General features: G+C 32.9%; 1 protein-coding gene across 3 annotated transcripts in view; it reads right to left on the bottom strand.

Moving 5' to 3' along the window:
* Positions 1 to 1,725: 1,725 nt before the first annotated feature.
* Positions 1,726 to 16,877, bottom strand: part of PPM1A (protein phosphatase, Mg2+/Mn2+ dependent 1A) — a 50,350-nt gene continuing 35,198 nt past the window's right edge. For all 3 annotated transcript variants that reach the window (XM_060619960.3, XM_078448189.2, XM_060619961.3), the window contains exons 3-6: positions 14,880 to 14,997; positions 10,648 to 10,756; positions 9,207 to 9,264; positions 1,726 to 8,252 (exon numbers count right to left, since the gene is read on the bottom strand). In XM_060619960.3, coding sequence (XP_060475943.1) covers positions 8,223 to 8,252; positions 9,207 to 9,264; positions 10,648 to 10,756; positions 14,880 to 14,997 — 315 coding nt within the window. In that variant the 3' untranslated portion in view covers positions 1,726 to 8,222. The remainder of the gene's footprint in view (positions 8,253 to 9,206; positions 9,265 to 10,647; positions 10,757 to 14,879; positions 14,998 to 16,877) is intronic.

The following is a 16,877-nucleotide window of genomic DNA, read 5'->3' as shown; positions in this document are numbered from 1 at the left end:
TTTTACCAAACTTCATATATGCAAATTTTACATACGTATGGTTTTTCTTTAAACCTGTCATCCAGTTCTAAGGGTCAATTCGAAGGAGACACAACTAAATTGCAGTAATGAGAGAAGTACTGATTTGCAGTCTGATCATTCAAGAATAACTAACTTCAGGGGTGCCTGGATTACGCAGTCAGTTAAGCATCCCACTCTTGATCCTGGTTCAGGTCATGATCTCATGGTTCATAAGATCGAGTGCCGCGTTGGGCTCTACACTGACATTGTGGAACCTGCTTGGGATTTTCCCTCCCTCTACTGCCCCACTCATTCTCCCTCAAAATAAAAAAATAAACTTAAAAAAAAAAAAACCTTTAGAAACTACTAAATTGAACGAAAAAAACTGCCATTTTTATAGATCAAAGATGGCCAAATATCAGAAATTTCACTGACTCAAACTGACATCTGAAAAAATGTACCTTATGTACTCTTGCGTACCGGTAAGGAAAGCCACAGAGAAAATGCTTTGGTCTAGGGGACCCAAGCCTCTACTAAACTATAGCAGAGGACACATACGCAGTATGTTGAGGTAAGCCACTATCTAGGTAACAGTACAACTATTAAACAATCTTATAAAAAGCTTTCTAGATACTCTGAATAACCTTGTACAAGGTATCAGAGAAATTAATATGAATTTCACTAGACAACATGTAGCAGCTGAGTCCAAATCGCTTACCCATGTCTGGCAAGTGGCTGGTTTTGAGACAAGTAAACAAAATGCTGTAGAGGGCATGCAAGCTAAGCTTGTCTGGGGCAGTTCGCCTAAGAATAGATTTTTCAACTTGAATCAAAATTTCTGTGATTTGATGGGAATTTCAATCTAAGCAATTAAGTGATAGCAAGGAAAGAGCACCCTAATATTCGTTGCTCAGTAAATAATAGCTTAAAGGGAAAAAAAAATAATTGAAATAAACAATTTTTACTTAAAAAAAAAAAACCACAACAAACCCTACCTTCAATGTTTAAAAGAATTACAAAAAAACCAAAACCCCAGGACACAAAACTGCACTTTGACACGTGAACATGTACTCATTACATGTGAGCCAAATAAACTTATTTGCCTCAACCCTCATTTCCAAGACTTCCCACCTTTAATTAATTAACGTGTTTTCATTATACATTTCACAATGAAAATAGGTTTTGCAGTTCCTGGAACTTCACTTACATCACTAATTCGGTGTACTTTAAAATCCCTCTAATTATGCAAGCCTATAAAGTAAGTCACACTTTCAGACATGAACACAGGTAATACAAAATACCGGAATTAGCAGAAGCATCAAAGCACACAGACACGCACACACACTGCTGCTATGACGTGAGCACTACATCAGGGATACTCAATGGGTAAGGCCTTTTCCAGACCACTTCCAATTCCTAATCTCAACTCTTCAAGAGAGTAAGAAATATTTATCATCTGTAAGAAGACAAATGTAAATGTTCTTGCCAAAGAACTTCTTTGTTTCTGGAATGTTTTTATGAAAACCATCATTTCAAACTTGCTTTCAGTACTCTTCCTAAAATCAAGAAGGCACAAGACTATCAGTTCCATCTTCTTTAGCCAATTAACCAAATTCAGTTGAACAAAAATTCTCTTAATTTGTCCTAATAGCTTCGAATTTTCCACATTTCTAGGCAGAACAAAAATGCTGCTTGCAATATCAAACAATCATAAATACACACACATTATGCAATTGCCTGTTTATTTAGTGGCACCAGTTTTGCAAACTAGAAATTATTTCTACTTTTCATCTCACATACAATCTGCAACCATTCACAGGCTGAATGCAATTTCTTCAACAGACTTGAAAACAAAAAGTACATTCTTAAAATTAGGACTGAATTCACATGTCTTCTTTGGACCAAGAAAATGGTACATAATACAAAATATACATTTATGGAATTTCTTTAAAAGTTTGGATCACATAAACAGCAAACAGTGGGTGAGTTAACTGTGGAGAATTTCATTATACACTGTTTAGGAAAAGTATTTCTGCAGTTGTATTAGTTTTACATTTATAGATTTTTAAAAAATGAATCTATGTATAATACAACATGCTTTTAACATGTACATGGACTCTCCACTTGTAACATTTATACAAATTAAGTGAAATAAACCATTTCAAGAGTGAAACCAACTACTATTGGGGCATATTACTACAAACAAGGTACTTCCTGCGGATATGCTGATGTCTTCGTGAAGGGCTAACCAAGCAAGACAATGGTTTCTGTTTCAAAATTCCCACACATGGGAATTAAATAAGCTGTAACTGAACATCCAACTTGGGCAACAAATGAGACAAGCTAATCAATTTTTTCATGGTCGTTACATTTTAGTAGAAATCCCATTAATCCTGTACATTGATGGCCATATGTTACATCCTATTTTAACATTCTGTATCAGTAAGTAAATACCTAATACCCTAGAATCTGAAGTGAATTAAACATTTAATGAACTCTAAAACTAGGAAGCTCAAAATTTTAAAACCTGAGTGCGATCAGACAGTTAAATGTCTTGTGAATATACTATATTTGCACTATGCAGGTCAGAAACATTCCAAACTTTCAATCTCCATCTTACCTCTTTTGAATTTCAAAAGTGGCAAACTTAGAGTGATGTTATCCTCCAAAACTGGTCCAAATAAGATTATTTTATTCACCTTTAATTACTCTTTCCCCCAAAATACCACCTTTAAAAAGGGTATTTTAATATCAGATTCTAGCCTAGGCTCCCATCCACCTCCTCTCTCTCTCAAAAAGTTAAACACTTCCTTAAATTACTCAAATTATTTTGACACCTTTGAAATATTTTTTACGGGCTTTTTGCAGGAAAAAAAGGCTGATGAACCCCTTCAATATTGTAAACTTTGGGGAGTTAGGTACATTATATGAATTTTCCTGGGTAAGGAAGTTCCTAGGATTCATCATTTTCAAAGGGCCTGGGAACCTAAAAAGTTAAGAATTGTTCCTAAAATGGATTTGTAGCACTCACTATACCTAATTGAAATATTACTAATTTTGTCCTGTGTCTACAATCTCCTACACCAATCTTACTTCAGGTAGTACAATACAAACACAAATGTTACTCAATGTCTTCTACTGGACCAGGAGGACTATGGAAAAGAAAGGAAAAACATTAAATTTTTCTGAATATTTAATTCGATGAGAAAGCTAATAGAAACCGAGGTTTGGAGCAATTAAAAGACCGAAAGGATTGGGTTTTGTGGTGAATAAACATTTGCATTTATTTTTTCTGTTTTTAAGTTGAAGAGCAGTATTTTTGTTTATCATTATCTCCCTTGATGGAAAATCAAATGATCTGAAGAAGCAAAGGTTGGTTCCTGCCGGTTTATGTAACAGTTCTTAATAGACAGCCTGGCTAGAGGAAGATCTCTCTATGGCTTTTACAACAATTAAGAGTAATCCTCTCTGTCCTCCTCACTGGCATCTCCCAAATTTTCTTTTTTTCGGCCCAGTTTTATACAGTAGAAATTGGCCTTGGTGAAGTAATGCCCTAAACTCTTGCTCAAGAAAATGGAATCAGCCTGCTTACGTTTGAAAAAGAGACAGAGAGACAACCACCACAAAGAGGGCAGTAGAGGAAATAAAGCAACATTTCGTGCTGGATAAGGGAGGGAAAAAAGTCACTTCTTTGTTACATCAATCCAAACAACATTTTCCCCCATCTAATAAAATGCAAGTTAGTCAACTATAATTTCAATACATCTGAGTGTTTCTAGTTGGCGCACTCCTACCTGCTGGTAATATAACCAGAAAAATACGAGAGCAGAGGCCACTAGGTTAATACATAAAGCAGGTAAAAGGGAAAGAATGAGTGAAGGTGAACAAATGGAGAAATGTTCATTTGACAATCAAGTGGAACCAAATGCCTCTCATCATTTCTGATGGCATTCTGATTATCAGTAATAACTAACACTTGAGACTTAACTATTCTGACCTACAAAACAATACAGTATTATACTCGCAACATTTAGAAAATGTATCCTTAAATATTTCAAGCATATTCTAAAGTAATATAGAATTTAAAAATACAATCCAAAACTCATGGCACATTATTGAAGAAAATAAAGTAAAATTATGCTTCTAAAGTTTTAAACTATAAAGAACTCCTCCTAATGCCTAAAAGAAAAACTAATGAGAGGACTAGATCACTCAGTTACAAAATGGTCATCTCACCGGCAGTATCTGCAAGCAAAAGTATGAAACTCTTTAAGGTTCCTTCAAAGAAAAACCTCAAAAGAGAAACATTTATGTACTGAAATATTTACATATTTTCTACTACCAAATCCTAATATAATGTACAAATAACAAAACATTATAGGCTTATACCTCTAATTCAAATTTTATGAATTAAAAGTATACATCATGAAATTCAAAATTAAAAAAGAAAACCTATAACCAATTTTGTCACTTCTTTCAGAAATCACAAATTGAATTCACATATGAACTTGTCCAGTAAAGATGGGCAGTGAAATTATTTTTAAAAATTAACACATATAATAATCATTTGGCTAAAACTAGATATTAATGGCAGTGTGTTTCAAAGAAACAGAATTTTTCTTAAATTTAGCTGTCTGTATATAGCAGGAAACTAATTTTATAGCAGGAGTAGTAAAAGGCCATTTGTTAAAGGTAGTCAAGCATACTGAATAGATTTGAGCCTCATCAGTCCTATATTATTACTATGCTGAGCAAAATTTTCTTTTGAATGAGATTTTAACTTTGGGGAGAGGAAAACAAATGGAAGTTTTCAAGTGAATAATGGAAGCATAAATGAGCTCTTTAGGACAGAGACCTGCCTTATTCAGGAAAATTATCTGGCAGACAGTAGGAGGGTGACAGCTATTTTTTTTTTTTTTTGGATGAGTGATTCAGTTATAATATTAACATATGTTAGATTATAAATTCTACTCAAATGTAAACTCCTTGAGGGCAAGGATCTAGTCATTTCTTTATAGTTCCAAGCTACTTCGCCTAGAACAGTGTTTTGCAGATAACACTCAATATGTTTTGTGAGAAAGCTGATTAGTGGAATTAATATGTGGTCAGATGGATGATCACTAAAAATGCTAGTATAACTCAGATTATTTGAATTACATAATTTATTCTTTAATCTAAATTTCTTAATGTAGTAATAAAAAATAAGTGGCTGGAGCAGTATACTAATTGCATAGTATTCTAGAAGCAAGCATTATAATTAAAAATGTTTGAAATAGTTCTAAAGCTAAATAAGAAAAATACCATTTGGATTTTGTCAAGTTAATGCTAATATTGAGAACTGCTTCTGTTATCTATAAAAGTATATTCCTTAACAAAGTGGAAATTAAGAGAGCTTACTGCTACGACAGTAAGAGACCAGTGAAATTTTTTAATGTTAGGGTTAAGAGTCTGCTACACAAAATGAATTTCCTATTACAAGCAGCAAAATGAGTTCATCCTAAGAAAACACTTAAATGAAAGTACATTTTGAATGGTATATTATCATCACAAAAGAACTTTCACCCTCCAAAGAAAATAACATACAACACATTGAAAAATTTTGAGGCATTGCCCTGAGATGCTAATTAGCACACAAAAGGGGGTTGGGAGGGCAAGAACTTAAGTGGTACAAAAATGAAGTGCACCATAGAGGTGCAAAAGTGCCTTTTAAACGTGTGGTCGGTTCCCACCACCACCATTACCCCCAGGAATCAAGAACACACACAGTCTGCTATAATAATGGATACTTCCTTTTTTATAATGAAAGGTTATATCTAGTATGGCAATGCTGACTCATGTGGAAAAGATTTAGTCTTCTCAGAGAACATTTAATAGTTTTCTCTCACTTCCAAGCTTCATTTCAGTACTAATAATTTTAACAGAGGAATAGCTTAACTTCCTCTTTTTTATTTAAAAACTCTCAAAAAAAAAAAGCTCTAAATATGCTGTTATGGTTTGAAATATAGCTCTCCATCACATATTTTAACTTGTGATTTATGATTTTGCAGATCAAAATCCAATTCAAAGTTTTGCAATTTCTAGAACTAAAAAATTCAGTTTACTTAAAAAATTAAGAACCTGGCTTCTTATAATAGGAATTTAGTTTTCAGTACTAGTATGTCTGGTAATCACTCTATACTAGAAGCATTGTATTCATTAAATGCACACTGAGATGCTTGCAAAGCCATAACTTAGAACATTATCATACTTCGCACTCTACCACAGATTTAGACACTGAGCATTTATTTGTAAGTATGGAATTGGTTCTGTAATTCCAACTTATGAATTTCTAAATATAAATAGTACTTGTTTTTCTTCATTCATGCTGGATTGAGATATAAATTAAATACAATTAAATTACATTTAATCGCCTCACAAATAAGGGGGATAATGAAAAGGTTTTGCTGGTATGTAACTACTTAAATCTGAGACATTTCACATTACTTTTCCCACTACTCCCCTAACTTTACATTAGTTTTAAGGCTATATATACAAATATGTATATTTCCAAGTTAGGGAAAAAACAAATGTAACAAAGTTGATTATACTACCTTTTATACACAGAGTTTTGATTTTGTATTCAATGTTGTATTGTAATCTTACATTTTAATAATTTCTAGTGGGGAATCTGCCTACTGAATGATTAAATTACACGGCAATAAATACAATATTCAACCTAAAGAGACAAAAATACAGAAGGGCACAAAACAGTAGTCTTTTCAACGTGACAGATTTTAAAACTTACTTTCACATGCTTAATCAGAGGAATTTAAGCCTAAATTAAATTAGGTTATTTTTATATCTACAATTCCTTAAGCTTCGAATGTTATTTTTAAAGGCCAACAGCTAAATATTAGCAACATGCTCTATTTCAAATCACAAATACATCTTAACTACTTGGATTCTAAAGACATGAGTCCATTAAAAATCACAGGCAAACACACGCACGTGCACACACGCGCACACCCACCCACCCACCCACACACACGCACACCCCTACTATAGAGTGTTAGATTGTCAAGCTCTGACAATTATTTTAATTAAACAGTAGGCAAATTCAAGCTGATACACACAGAATGAAAAATAAGCAGCCAGAAAGAAACCCATTAAAAAACAGATCAAGAAACAACAGAGATTTAAATCTTTTAGTCTTTCTAATGGAAGGGAAACAGTTCCATCTGTGCCGTGAGTAACATTATTTCCCAATTAAAAGAGACAAACATCTTTCCCCACGAGAAACTTCTCACTTACAATGGCATGGTGTTTTAAAAGGGCGGGGTAAAGGAGGAATTACACATACATGATTAAATTTCTTGTTTGTTAAATCAAGCTTTATTGATAAAATGGAATTCAGAATACCTTACTAGGAACAGCAGCAGGCCCAGCCAATCATGATAGCAAAAATGTGGCAGTCTCCTACTATACGTAGGAAGCTGCTGCTTATCAATTAGTAATTCAATGTAAGGACTTGGAAAAGAGGTGCAAAGAATCAAGGCATTTCAGCCCCAAGATTGATATTCTTATGAATATACTGTATTACCTGCAATACTCCTGGCAACAAGGAGAGAACCACCTAGACGACAGTTAAATGAAGGGACCAGCTTTATCAACAGTGCCAACCCCACTGCCAAAACATGAAGACAGTTTTCAGTTAACTCCCTGGATGTCCGGCTTTGTAAGATTTGGGAATTCTTCTCCATAGTCATGTGCACATTTGAGTGCCTAGCTGACATGGCTGCTGCTCTCCCTGTCCCAACCCCAAGTCCAAACACAACATGACTTGAAAGGGCTATATATCTGTTGCATCACACAACAAGCCAAACATTTGTTTGTAACTCTGATAGTGATTTAAAGCAGTTCATAATTAAATATGAGCATTTTGTACAAGGACAATTACACTTTACAAAAAACAAAATCATACAACAAAAATTGCTGGAGTCTGATTTACAACATGAATTATGGTTTGAAATCACGTTTACATAAGTCTCAAATTTACAAAAAAAAACCAAAACAATCAGTTCTGGGCTAGCTGTTGTACTGCTGAAGTTCTCTGGTGTGATCCACTCTCACCCATGACACATGTCCTTCTTTAAAGTTGAGGAGGGATGTTTAAAAGGTTCAAGGAAGTTGAGCTGTACTCTCCTTTGGAGGTGAAGGTAAACTCCATGGCTAGATGAGCAGTTTTACCACATATCATCAGTCGATGTAGAATCCTTTATAAAAGGAAACAAAGCAAAAGAAGGAACTACATTAAAGCTGAGAGGTGCCAAAGCACATTACTCTCGGGATAATGCAGCAAGATAAGGTTTTGTAAAGTTGACATTCAGTCTATAAATGCTTTCAAAGTATGTAAGTGTGTGTGTGTCTAATATGAAGTATCAGTATTCAAGTTGTTCAAAAAATCTGTTTTGGAGTAAAATATTTAAAATATGATTTTACCATGAGGTGGACCAAATGTATTTCTAAACCATATAATAAAAATTTCTTATTTTCTTCAATTAAAACCCAATTTATTTTTAGACCACTTTTATAAACTTTTATTACACAAGAAGAGATTAAGACCTCAAGTCATAAGAGATGTAAGGAATACAGATGTGAGCAGTATATATTTTTGAGCTGTGCCCAAATGATTTTTAAGTTACCACTTTTCTGTAAACACCATACTGCAACAGAATCCTAACAGGAAACTGGAGAATAGGGCATTCTTTTCACGTAAGTAGAATTCTCTACTTTAGTATTTAAATGAAGTATATACTTCAGGGTTTTCAGACAAGGTATTTCCAAACATAAAAACTATTCAGTGGAGCTGGGCAATCTGAAGTTCTATTGTAGCTCCGTATAAAACTCAGAATAATTCAAGATTCTGAGCAACTTCAAAAAAAAACATTTAGCGGAGACAAACCTTCTGAAGTTGATTGCTTGCCGAGGCTTAAAAAACCAGCAATAATTCAAAGGGACTTTCTTCTTTTTTGAGAGAGGTGGCCACTCACCATGACTATGTCCTCAATCACGAGAACTTTGGTGCACCCAGAGTTCAGAACAATCAATCAGGGGTGTGTGTAAGGGCAAATGGGTACAGTGAACAGCTCTGCAAAATACAGGTACGAGGGTGTGCACATTTAGAGTGGAGGGGAAGGAGAAGCAGAGGGAGCGAAAATGCTACTTACAGTGTCATCATTTTTGTAAGGATTCAGTCTATTGTAAACGGCTTCAATTACATTCCGCCTAAATTCAAAAAAATGCAGAAAGTTAATTCTTTAGAGCACAGAACTGCTTAATAACTCATAGGTGCTCATTAAAATGTCAGATAATCTTACACTTAGAAATTATTTTAATTCTATTTCTTACTGTCAATAAGTGATCCACTTTAAGATATTTGAACCCCAATGTTAAACTAGATGTGAATTTATTCTAAAATGTAACATTCCACCAACCCAATTAATAGAAGACTGAAAGTCATGGTTTAAAGAAAAAAATCAGTCAGTAGGGTTAACTTCACTTGAACTGGCTTATGTGGTTATGACTCAGCAGTGATGCTAGTCTTAAGATATAATAGTAACACATTCTGGTTAAGAGTTGAACGTTAGTTTTGAAATAGAAGTAACGTCAACATCTGCTGTGGTAAGATAATTTGGATAAATTTTTACATTTGAATTTCTGCTTTTTGTAATGCCCCCTTTAAAAAGCTCTATAAAACAGAAATGTCAAATATGACATTTTCCCTGCAAAGTCTAGGAATTAATTTTTGAATAATATTTTGTTAAAAAATCTGTAGTGGTATTATAAGTTATAGCCTCCCTACTTCCAAAATTGATTTGAAGCAATTTTATAGACAGTCATTTCACAGAAGGTCCCATTGGAAGAAAAGAAATAAAAGCTTCAAACAGGAATTTTTACAATTTCTATTTAGACAAATGATCATAAGGAACCTGGCTTCATTTCTATAACACAGTAGAAAATCAAGGAAATTGTCAATATATCTTTGTAGGTCAATTATATGGATAGTTAAGGTACAAATGCTTGATTTATAAAATTTCCTACAAAGATGTAAGCTTAATATTTAACACAAATTAGTCCAGTTCTGTGAACTGAGGTGCACATAGAAGAAGGCAAGAAATGCTTCCTCCTATCTTCCCTCACAACAAAATCCACCCAACCAGGAATCAACAACCAAAAACACTGGGAAAATCAGAGATACAGAAAAATGGCCCAGATGGAGGAAGAGAAAAATGCTTATCCCTGGGGTGCTAAATTATCCAGGGATCAACAAAATCAAATTACAATAGCAGCAATAAAAATGAAAATTGTAGTGCTATGTAATTTAGCTTAAAAAATTCTTTCACTATATTATACTTATGCTACATGAGGAAGTCAATGTAACCCACATCTCCACTAAAGACGGCCTTCAGTGTAATAAGTTACAAACAATGACATCCTGACACCTGTTCTGAACAAGCACCATGTGCCATTAATAATGAAAAACACTGAACTGCGGTTAAACATCCTGAAGATCACTTCAGAAATTAGGTAAATACACATTTGATCAATGAACACCTAATATTTTTATGTACTGAGACAAATTTTAAGAGTGTGCAGAATGTAACTTACTTGCTTGCCAATTCACCCCCCGGTGGGAGGCTGGGGATGTTCTCACTTGCTAATGTGCGCATCACATGGACTAAGTCAGGGACGCCTTCCCCCTGCTTCTTTATGATTTCTGGGAATCAGAAGTACTTTTTTTGTAAGTGTTATTCAAATTTAATTTAAAAAAAAAAACGAAACAAAGATAACTTAGGTTTTTAAAGATGGCATTTACCACATCTGAGATTTTCTAAGCTGGTATTAGAAAAAAAATTAAGTTGACTTTTGAAAATTTATGACAAAGGGATGCACAAAATGACACACAAAAATGAGATACTTTCCAGATTAACTTGAAAGAATGAAAATGAACAAGATAAACATGTGAAAAAATTTTCATGTTAAAATCAATGCATTACCTAATCAAGGATATAGGTATAAAAATGAAATGCCAACTAGTTTACTTTGGAGGAGGTCAACTCCTCTCTTTACACTAGAAACATGTTTCCTGAATTTTACACAGATTTAAAAAAATAATTTCAAAATTTGAAAGGAAAAAAACCCTTTAAGTATAGGGGAATTTATTGATTATATACTAACCCAAATCATTTTTACATGTTTACATTTGCAAAACGATACTTAAGTAGCATGTGCAGATTAGGTTATATAACTGAATACCACTCACAGCTTAGTTTTTGTCTGAAGTAACTTTAGGCAATAAACAGATATATAATACCATTTCTTTAGTTGATTATTTGAACAAGGCATACAGAATGGAAAAAAGTCTAAATTTCATAACTTTTAATTTGATAAACCATACAACTGCATTTTAAATTGTTAATTTCAAAACATCCAGTTACTAAATGGGTATAGTGATATGATCTGCAGTGTTGCCATGTAGATGCATACTGTTCCTCATACCACAGAATACCAACAGTTACGTACAAAAGTCTTAACTCTCAGACTAAATCTTTACATGGGAGTTTCAGCGTATTTACTCTAAACGCAAGATCATACCAAACGTATCTGTAAATTAAAGGTTCAAGTTTTATTCAATTTTCTGTTTTTAAATGTTTATCCTAAGAGATTCTCTTTGTCATCATTAGGGCAATAAAATTATCATTCTAGTTCTCAATTTGTAAATACCCTTGAAAGTCACAATGCATATAAAGATCTTCTGTCTTCTGATCAGGTTTTAAAATACTATTTCCTCATTAAAGCCGCATATTAAAAGACAGACATTGCTACCCGTATTTCTTTAAATGGCTCAAATTGTCCTTTTGGAATTAAGGCCAAATTTTACCGTGTATTAATTTTTTGCCTTTTTTTTTTTTTTTTAACCAGTCTTAAATCTGAACAAAAAGCAAGGATCTCAGATTTGGTTTGCCAAGTTCCTTTATTGTATAATCTTTAACATCTAGTATATTTATTCTACATAGTTCTAATGCTGGAAATCTGCCGTACAAAAATAAAGGGTTTTGATGTTTACCTAAGCTGCACAATTTCACAATCTAAAGCTGTAATACACTTAACATACAGTCTCTGCTAAGCCAACACAATTATTGGATAGATAACTAAATACAACAGAAATGAACACTGATGATAAATTCAATCAATGATAGTTTCAGGTCTAAAAAACATTACCTTAATTCATCTATATTTGATGTATCTTACATCTCCTCTGTTAAAATATATATTTGGGTATTTTAATTGTGAAGAAAATTACAGGAAGACAAATTCTTTAAAAAAAAATGAATGTAAGTCTTTAAAAACAGTTAATATCTCCTATTCCACATGGGACAGTAATACATTTAAACTGTCTTACCATTAATACTATACTAGCATTGCCTCTTCTGCTTTTAAAAAGGAAAACAAAATGAATCTTAAGAAATATTCCTTTAATTGCTGTTGGACTATACATTTTAATTAGAACTGTAAAAAGACTGAATGTTTACTAAAGAATATATATGTATAGAAGATGTCTCTCACACTCACATATAAACACATTCTACTCTTCCCCACTCCACTTCACACCAAGTTTGAGGGATTCTAGTATTTATCTCCAAATTAGCAACTTTAAAGCTTGGGCAGTCAGCAGCAAAGATTTAAAAAATATATGTGTAGAAGAAGAACAATCTTACATTGGCTTAAAAGGACCACAACCTTAAGTAATGTGGTTTAAATTATGAGCTGAATCTTTTCACAACCCTACAGAGTCAAGTATTTAGAAGGACACAGATAACAGGAGAGCTGAAAAGCCTTTTCTCTTTTCTACGGTGTGGACAGAGAAGCCAAAAGTATTCAAAGCAAATAAAATGAGGTTTGATAGGTCACAGCAATTTTGAAGGCATGTATTTAAAAAAATAAAGAAAAAAGAAGAGAATATTCAGTGCCTGTTCTGGAAGCTGAATGCAGTCTTTTTTTCTTAGAACAACTTTTGCAATTTAAATAGTTACATTCTGTGTTTTAAAATATAGTAGCAATTTTAATGTAATATATTTATTCTCTAGTTGTAGTCTTATCAAATCTATCTCAATAAGGAATATAAAATTTAACTTCTGACACAATAATCTTAAATTGAATGGTACAAGTATAACACTTCAACATATCAAAAATATTGAGTATTGATGTAAACTCTGTTCAGGTGGCAATCCTTGCTGGATAAAAAGCAATATAAAACTTAATATTGTAACATAAAATTATGTATCTAAAGCAATTATTTAGAATTGCACCAAAAACTTAAAGAGTGCATACTAAAGAGAAAAGTTGTATTTCAAAAATGTGACCCTATTTCATAGCAAATAAAACTGAAGTATTTATTCTTTATATCAATAAGAAAACATGTACACCCAAGTTAAAGTGCCAATAAATCAAATACCAATTTATCCCAATACAGATTCTTACGGTTTCATTTTTCCACTAACCAGCAGTTTGAATCAATGTGAAATAACTTGGTAGCATTCTAAATATTTTATTTTACTGTATTATATATATAAATAACATATCAAAATGACTCATTTAAAATATAAAAAATTCCAAGATCCTTGGATAATAGTGAGAAAACAAAGTCATTGAATAAGTAGGTCCAATGAATGAAATAGTAAATAGTACATACATACACTAGATATATCGCTATCAAGTGGGGGGAGAGCAATAAAAACAAAACAGCAGCTCCAGATAGTACTGAAAATCAAAACCAATCATGATTCTAGTATCAGACTGATAATTGATATCAAACAGTAAAAAGGGAGAAAACAAAATTAAAGTGCATATTAATTTTAATAATGCAGGCACAGCAGGATATAATAGTGTGTAGGTCAATGCTTACATGCTCTTAGATCTTTAACGTGCAAATTCATAACATTAGGAGCCCAAAATGTATTTTAACGCTTTTATAGGCATGTTAAGTTTTTCTTCTTAAAGAAACTGCATAATATACATGCTTACTGCATATATGCAGTGAAATGCAATTCTCTGGGGAGACTTAGCATTTATATCAAGTAGTAGCTGAGTAAAAGGTTATATATTTTCAAATGTTTAAAGCCATTACACTTGACAGTTACAGACATCTTTCTAATTGTCTCAAAATAATTTGCAGAATTATGACAAATCCACTGCTGGAACTCCCAATAAAATGCTGATTTTATTCTATTCAGCATTTGCATTTCTGCCAAGTAGAGACCTAGCATATCTTCTATTCAGGTCTATGTTATCTCGATGAGGCAGTTTATGTCTTATGTCTTCAAGTCTTTAAACTTTAAACAGTTTAAAATAAATTTTTAAAAGCTGTGGCACATGAAAGTTGCTAATAACCAGGCTGTGATCTTCAAGTTATTGAAAAAAAAAGTCCTAAAAATCTTAAATTCATATACATAGCTTTACACAAAAAGATGGTATTCAAATTATCACCATCATAAACAATCTGTTCATCATTAAATAAATCACAAATCAGACTTTCCTGGCATAAAATTACTCATGCCAGTGAATTCATCAAGAATTTTAAAGCACACAGTTTTTAGCCTTTTTAAACAAAAGTATCCTGAACAGAACGCACAGCGCCACATTAGTTCTTATTTCTATTATAACTGTGATAGGACAATCAAAAACATCTGAACAGTGACTACAGAAATGCCCTTTCCCACCTTTGTACACTAAACACTAAATGTCAAAGGCATGTAAGGTCTAAAAGCTAAAATATTAAAGTTTGATTGTGTTGAGGTTTTTCTTTAAGAAAGCTACTTATTTTTTGTTAAATGATCCACCTTCTACTCTGCTTTCCAGGTACTTGTCCAATTCTGCCTCCTTCTTCACTGCTTCTGGTGATACTTTGGGTGCATTTGGGAAACAGATCAATATCACACTCATGTTGTCTCGACTTCCCTAGGAAGAAAAAAGTTTGAGAAATATTATGCTTTCTTCTTGCTCTTTAAAGCTTTGAGAATCTTTATAGCCACGACAATTTTAATTATACTTGTTCTAGTAAAAAATATACACCTATGGTTTTTAAGGAGAAAAAAATACGCATACGTGGAGAGGCACCCCCCCCGCCATACACATAATAGTACGTATGGTATACAGTATAACTAACACTCCAAAACACAGAAGAAACACTACAGGCTAACCTCCACTGCAACAATCATTTTTTTAAATGCTATAAAAAAAAATATTGCCGAACATTTACTACTGGTGGCCTACTTAACTTGCAGTGATACCTAACCCGAATACATGTACATACTCACTCAACAAAACAGAAAATTCTAGTGGTATTCCTTACAAGAGGATTTGATCTGTAGTTACATGTATGCTTGACAAATTTATATTTAAAATGAATCATAATAAATTATGGGGCTAATTAACTTGCTTCATAATAGAAACATGAAATTAAAAGTAAAAATACATGTATATAGTTTATAAAACAGTTTTTAACTTTCGTAAGTTAAAAACAACTGACTTTTTAGGAAGTACATTAACTTTTAAAGACACCTAGGTATTCAAAATGTTATAATTAAAATACTCGAATCAATGGTAGCCTCCCCATACTCCTCTTCCTATTGGGAACTGGAGTTAACTTTTACATGTTAAGTATTTGATGCCTCTGTATGGGAAAACTGACCTTATAACATTAGTTTAAGCAAACCATACAAAGAATTTAATATTAAAAAGAATCTTGGAGAAAAACAGTATAAAATGTGGCAAATGATAAGGTACTGAATAATTTTTAAAATGGAGTGGAATGCAGAAGAAATAAAGTGGAAGTTGAGTCATAATTTACTAGTTTCTGAATGCGATAATTCTCTCAAGAAAACAGCTTTGAATTTAGCTAACAACTACTTAATTCTCAAGAGCTACAGAATAAGACCAACAAATGGATACTACTTTTATGCATACTAAAAGGGACAAAAAAACACAAGCATCACTGTTCATCATTGTTCGCCTCTCATCAAATTCAGAAATTAACAGTGTGCACTATTAAGTTGTTGCTCTACTGATTTTTTTGTAACATGTGTTGGATGTTACATAAACTTGATTTGTATTGGATGTTACATAAACCTGATTACTAAGTATGATCAGATTTTAATTAAGATTTTAGGTAGAGCTGACTGTATGCTTATAAAACTACACAGAACATTAGACGACTTTCATTTTCTGCACGTTGAAAGAAAATCAAATAAGTAGCCTCAGAGAGTTTTATAAAATCAACATTTGCTGGGGGGAAAAACAAAATCAAAGAATTAGTTAATGAACACTACTGACAAAAAATTTAATTCCTCAATAGCCCTGTGAGTTAGATACTATGGTCTCCGTTCAAAAGCTGAGAAAGGTTGAACACTTTGTCCAAGACTGTAGAGTACAAAAGTAACAGAGGTAAGCCTGATTCAAGGCCTCTTAAGTATGCTTCCTCTTGCTTCAGCTTCCTCACCTGTAAAATAAAGGGGCTGACCTGGCTCATCTGTATATATTACCCCTTTGGATCCTCCCCAACAACCCCAGTGACAGTATAATAACCTCTCTTACCTTTTTTACAATGATAGAAACTGATTTTTTCCACACAGCTTAAATAGCTTACCTGAAGTCATAGTCTCAGACCAAGTTCTTCTGACTCCATGTCCAAGGCTATTCTTATTACATCACACCAATGATCACTAAATTCTTTGCTGGTGCTACAGATTCATTACACCATAGTCTCAAAGTACATCCATGAATATACTGAGATATCACATGATAAAAATAAAATATTAAAATTCTAAAATGCTTTTCAA

This window comes from Panthera onca, chromosome B3 (genome assembly GCF_046562875.1).
Source record: "Panthera onca isolate mPanOnc1 chromosome B3, mPanOnc1 haplotype 2, whole genome shotgun sequence".
Classification (NCBI taxonomy): Eukaryota; Metazoa; Chordata; class Mammalia; order Carnivora; family Felidae; genus Panthera; species Panthera onca.
Note: the sequence above shows the minus strand (reverse complement) of the source record. Positions and strands in the feature narration are given on the sequence as shown.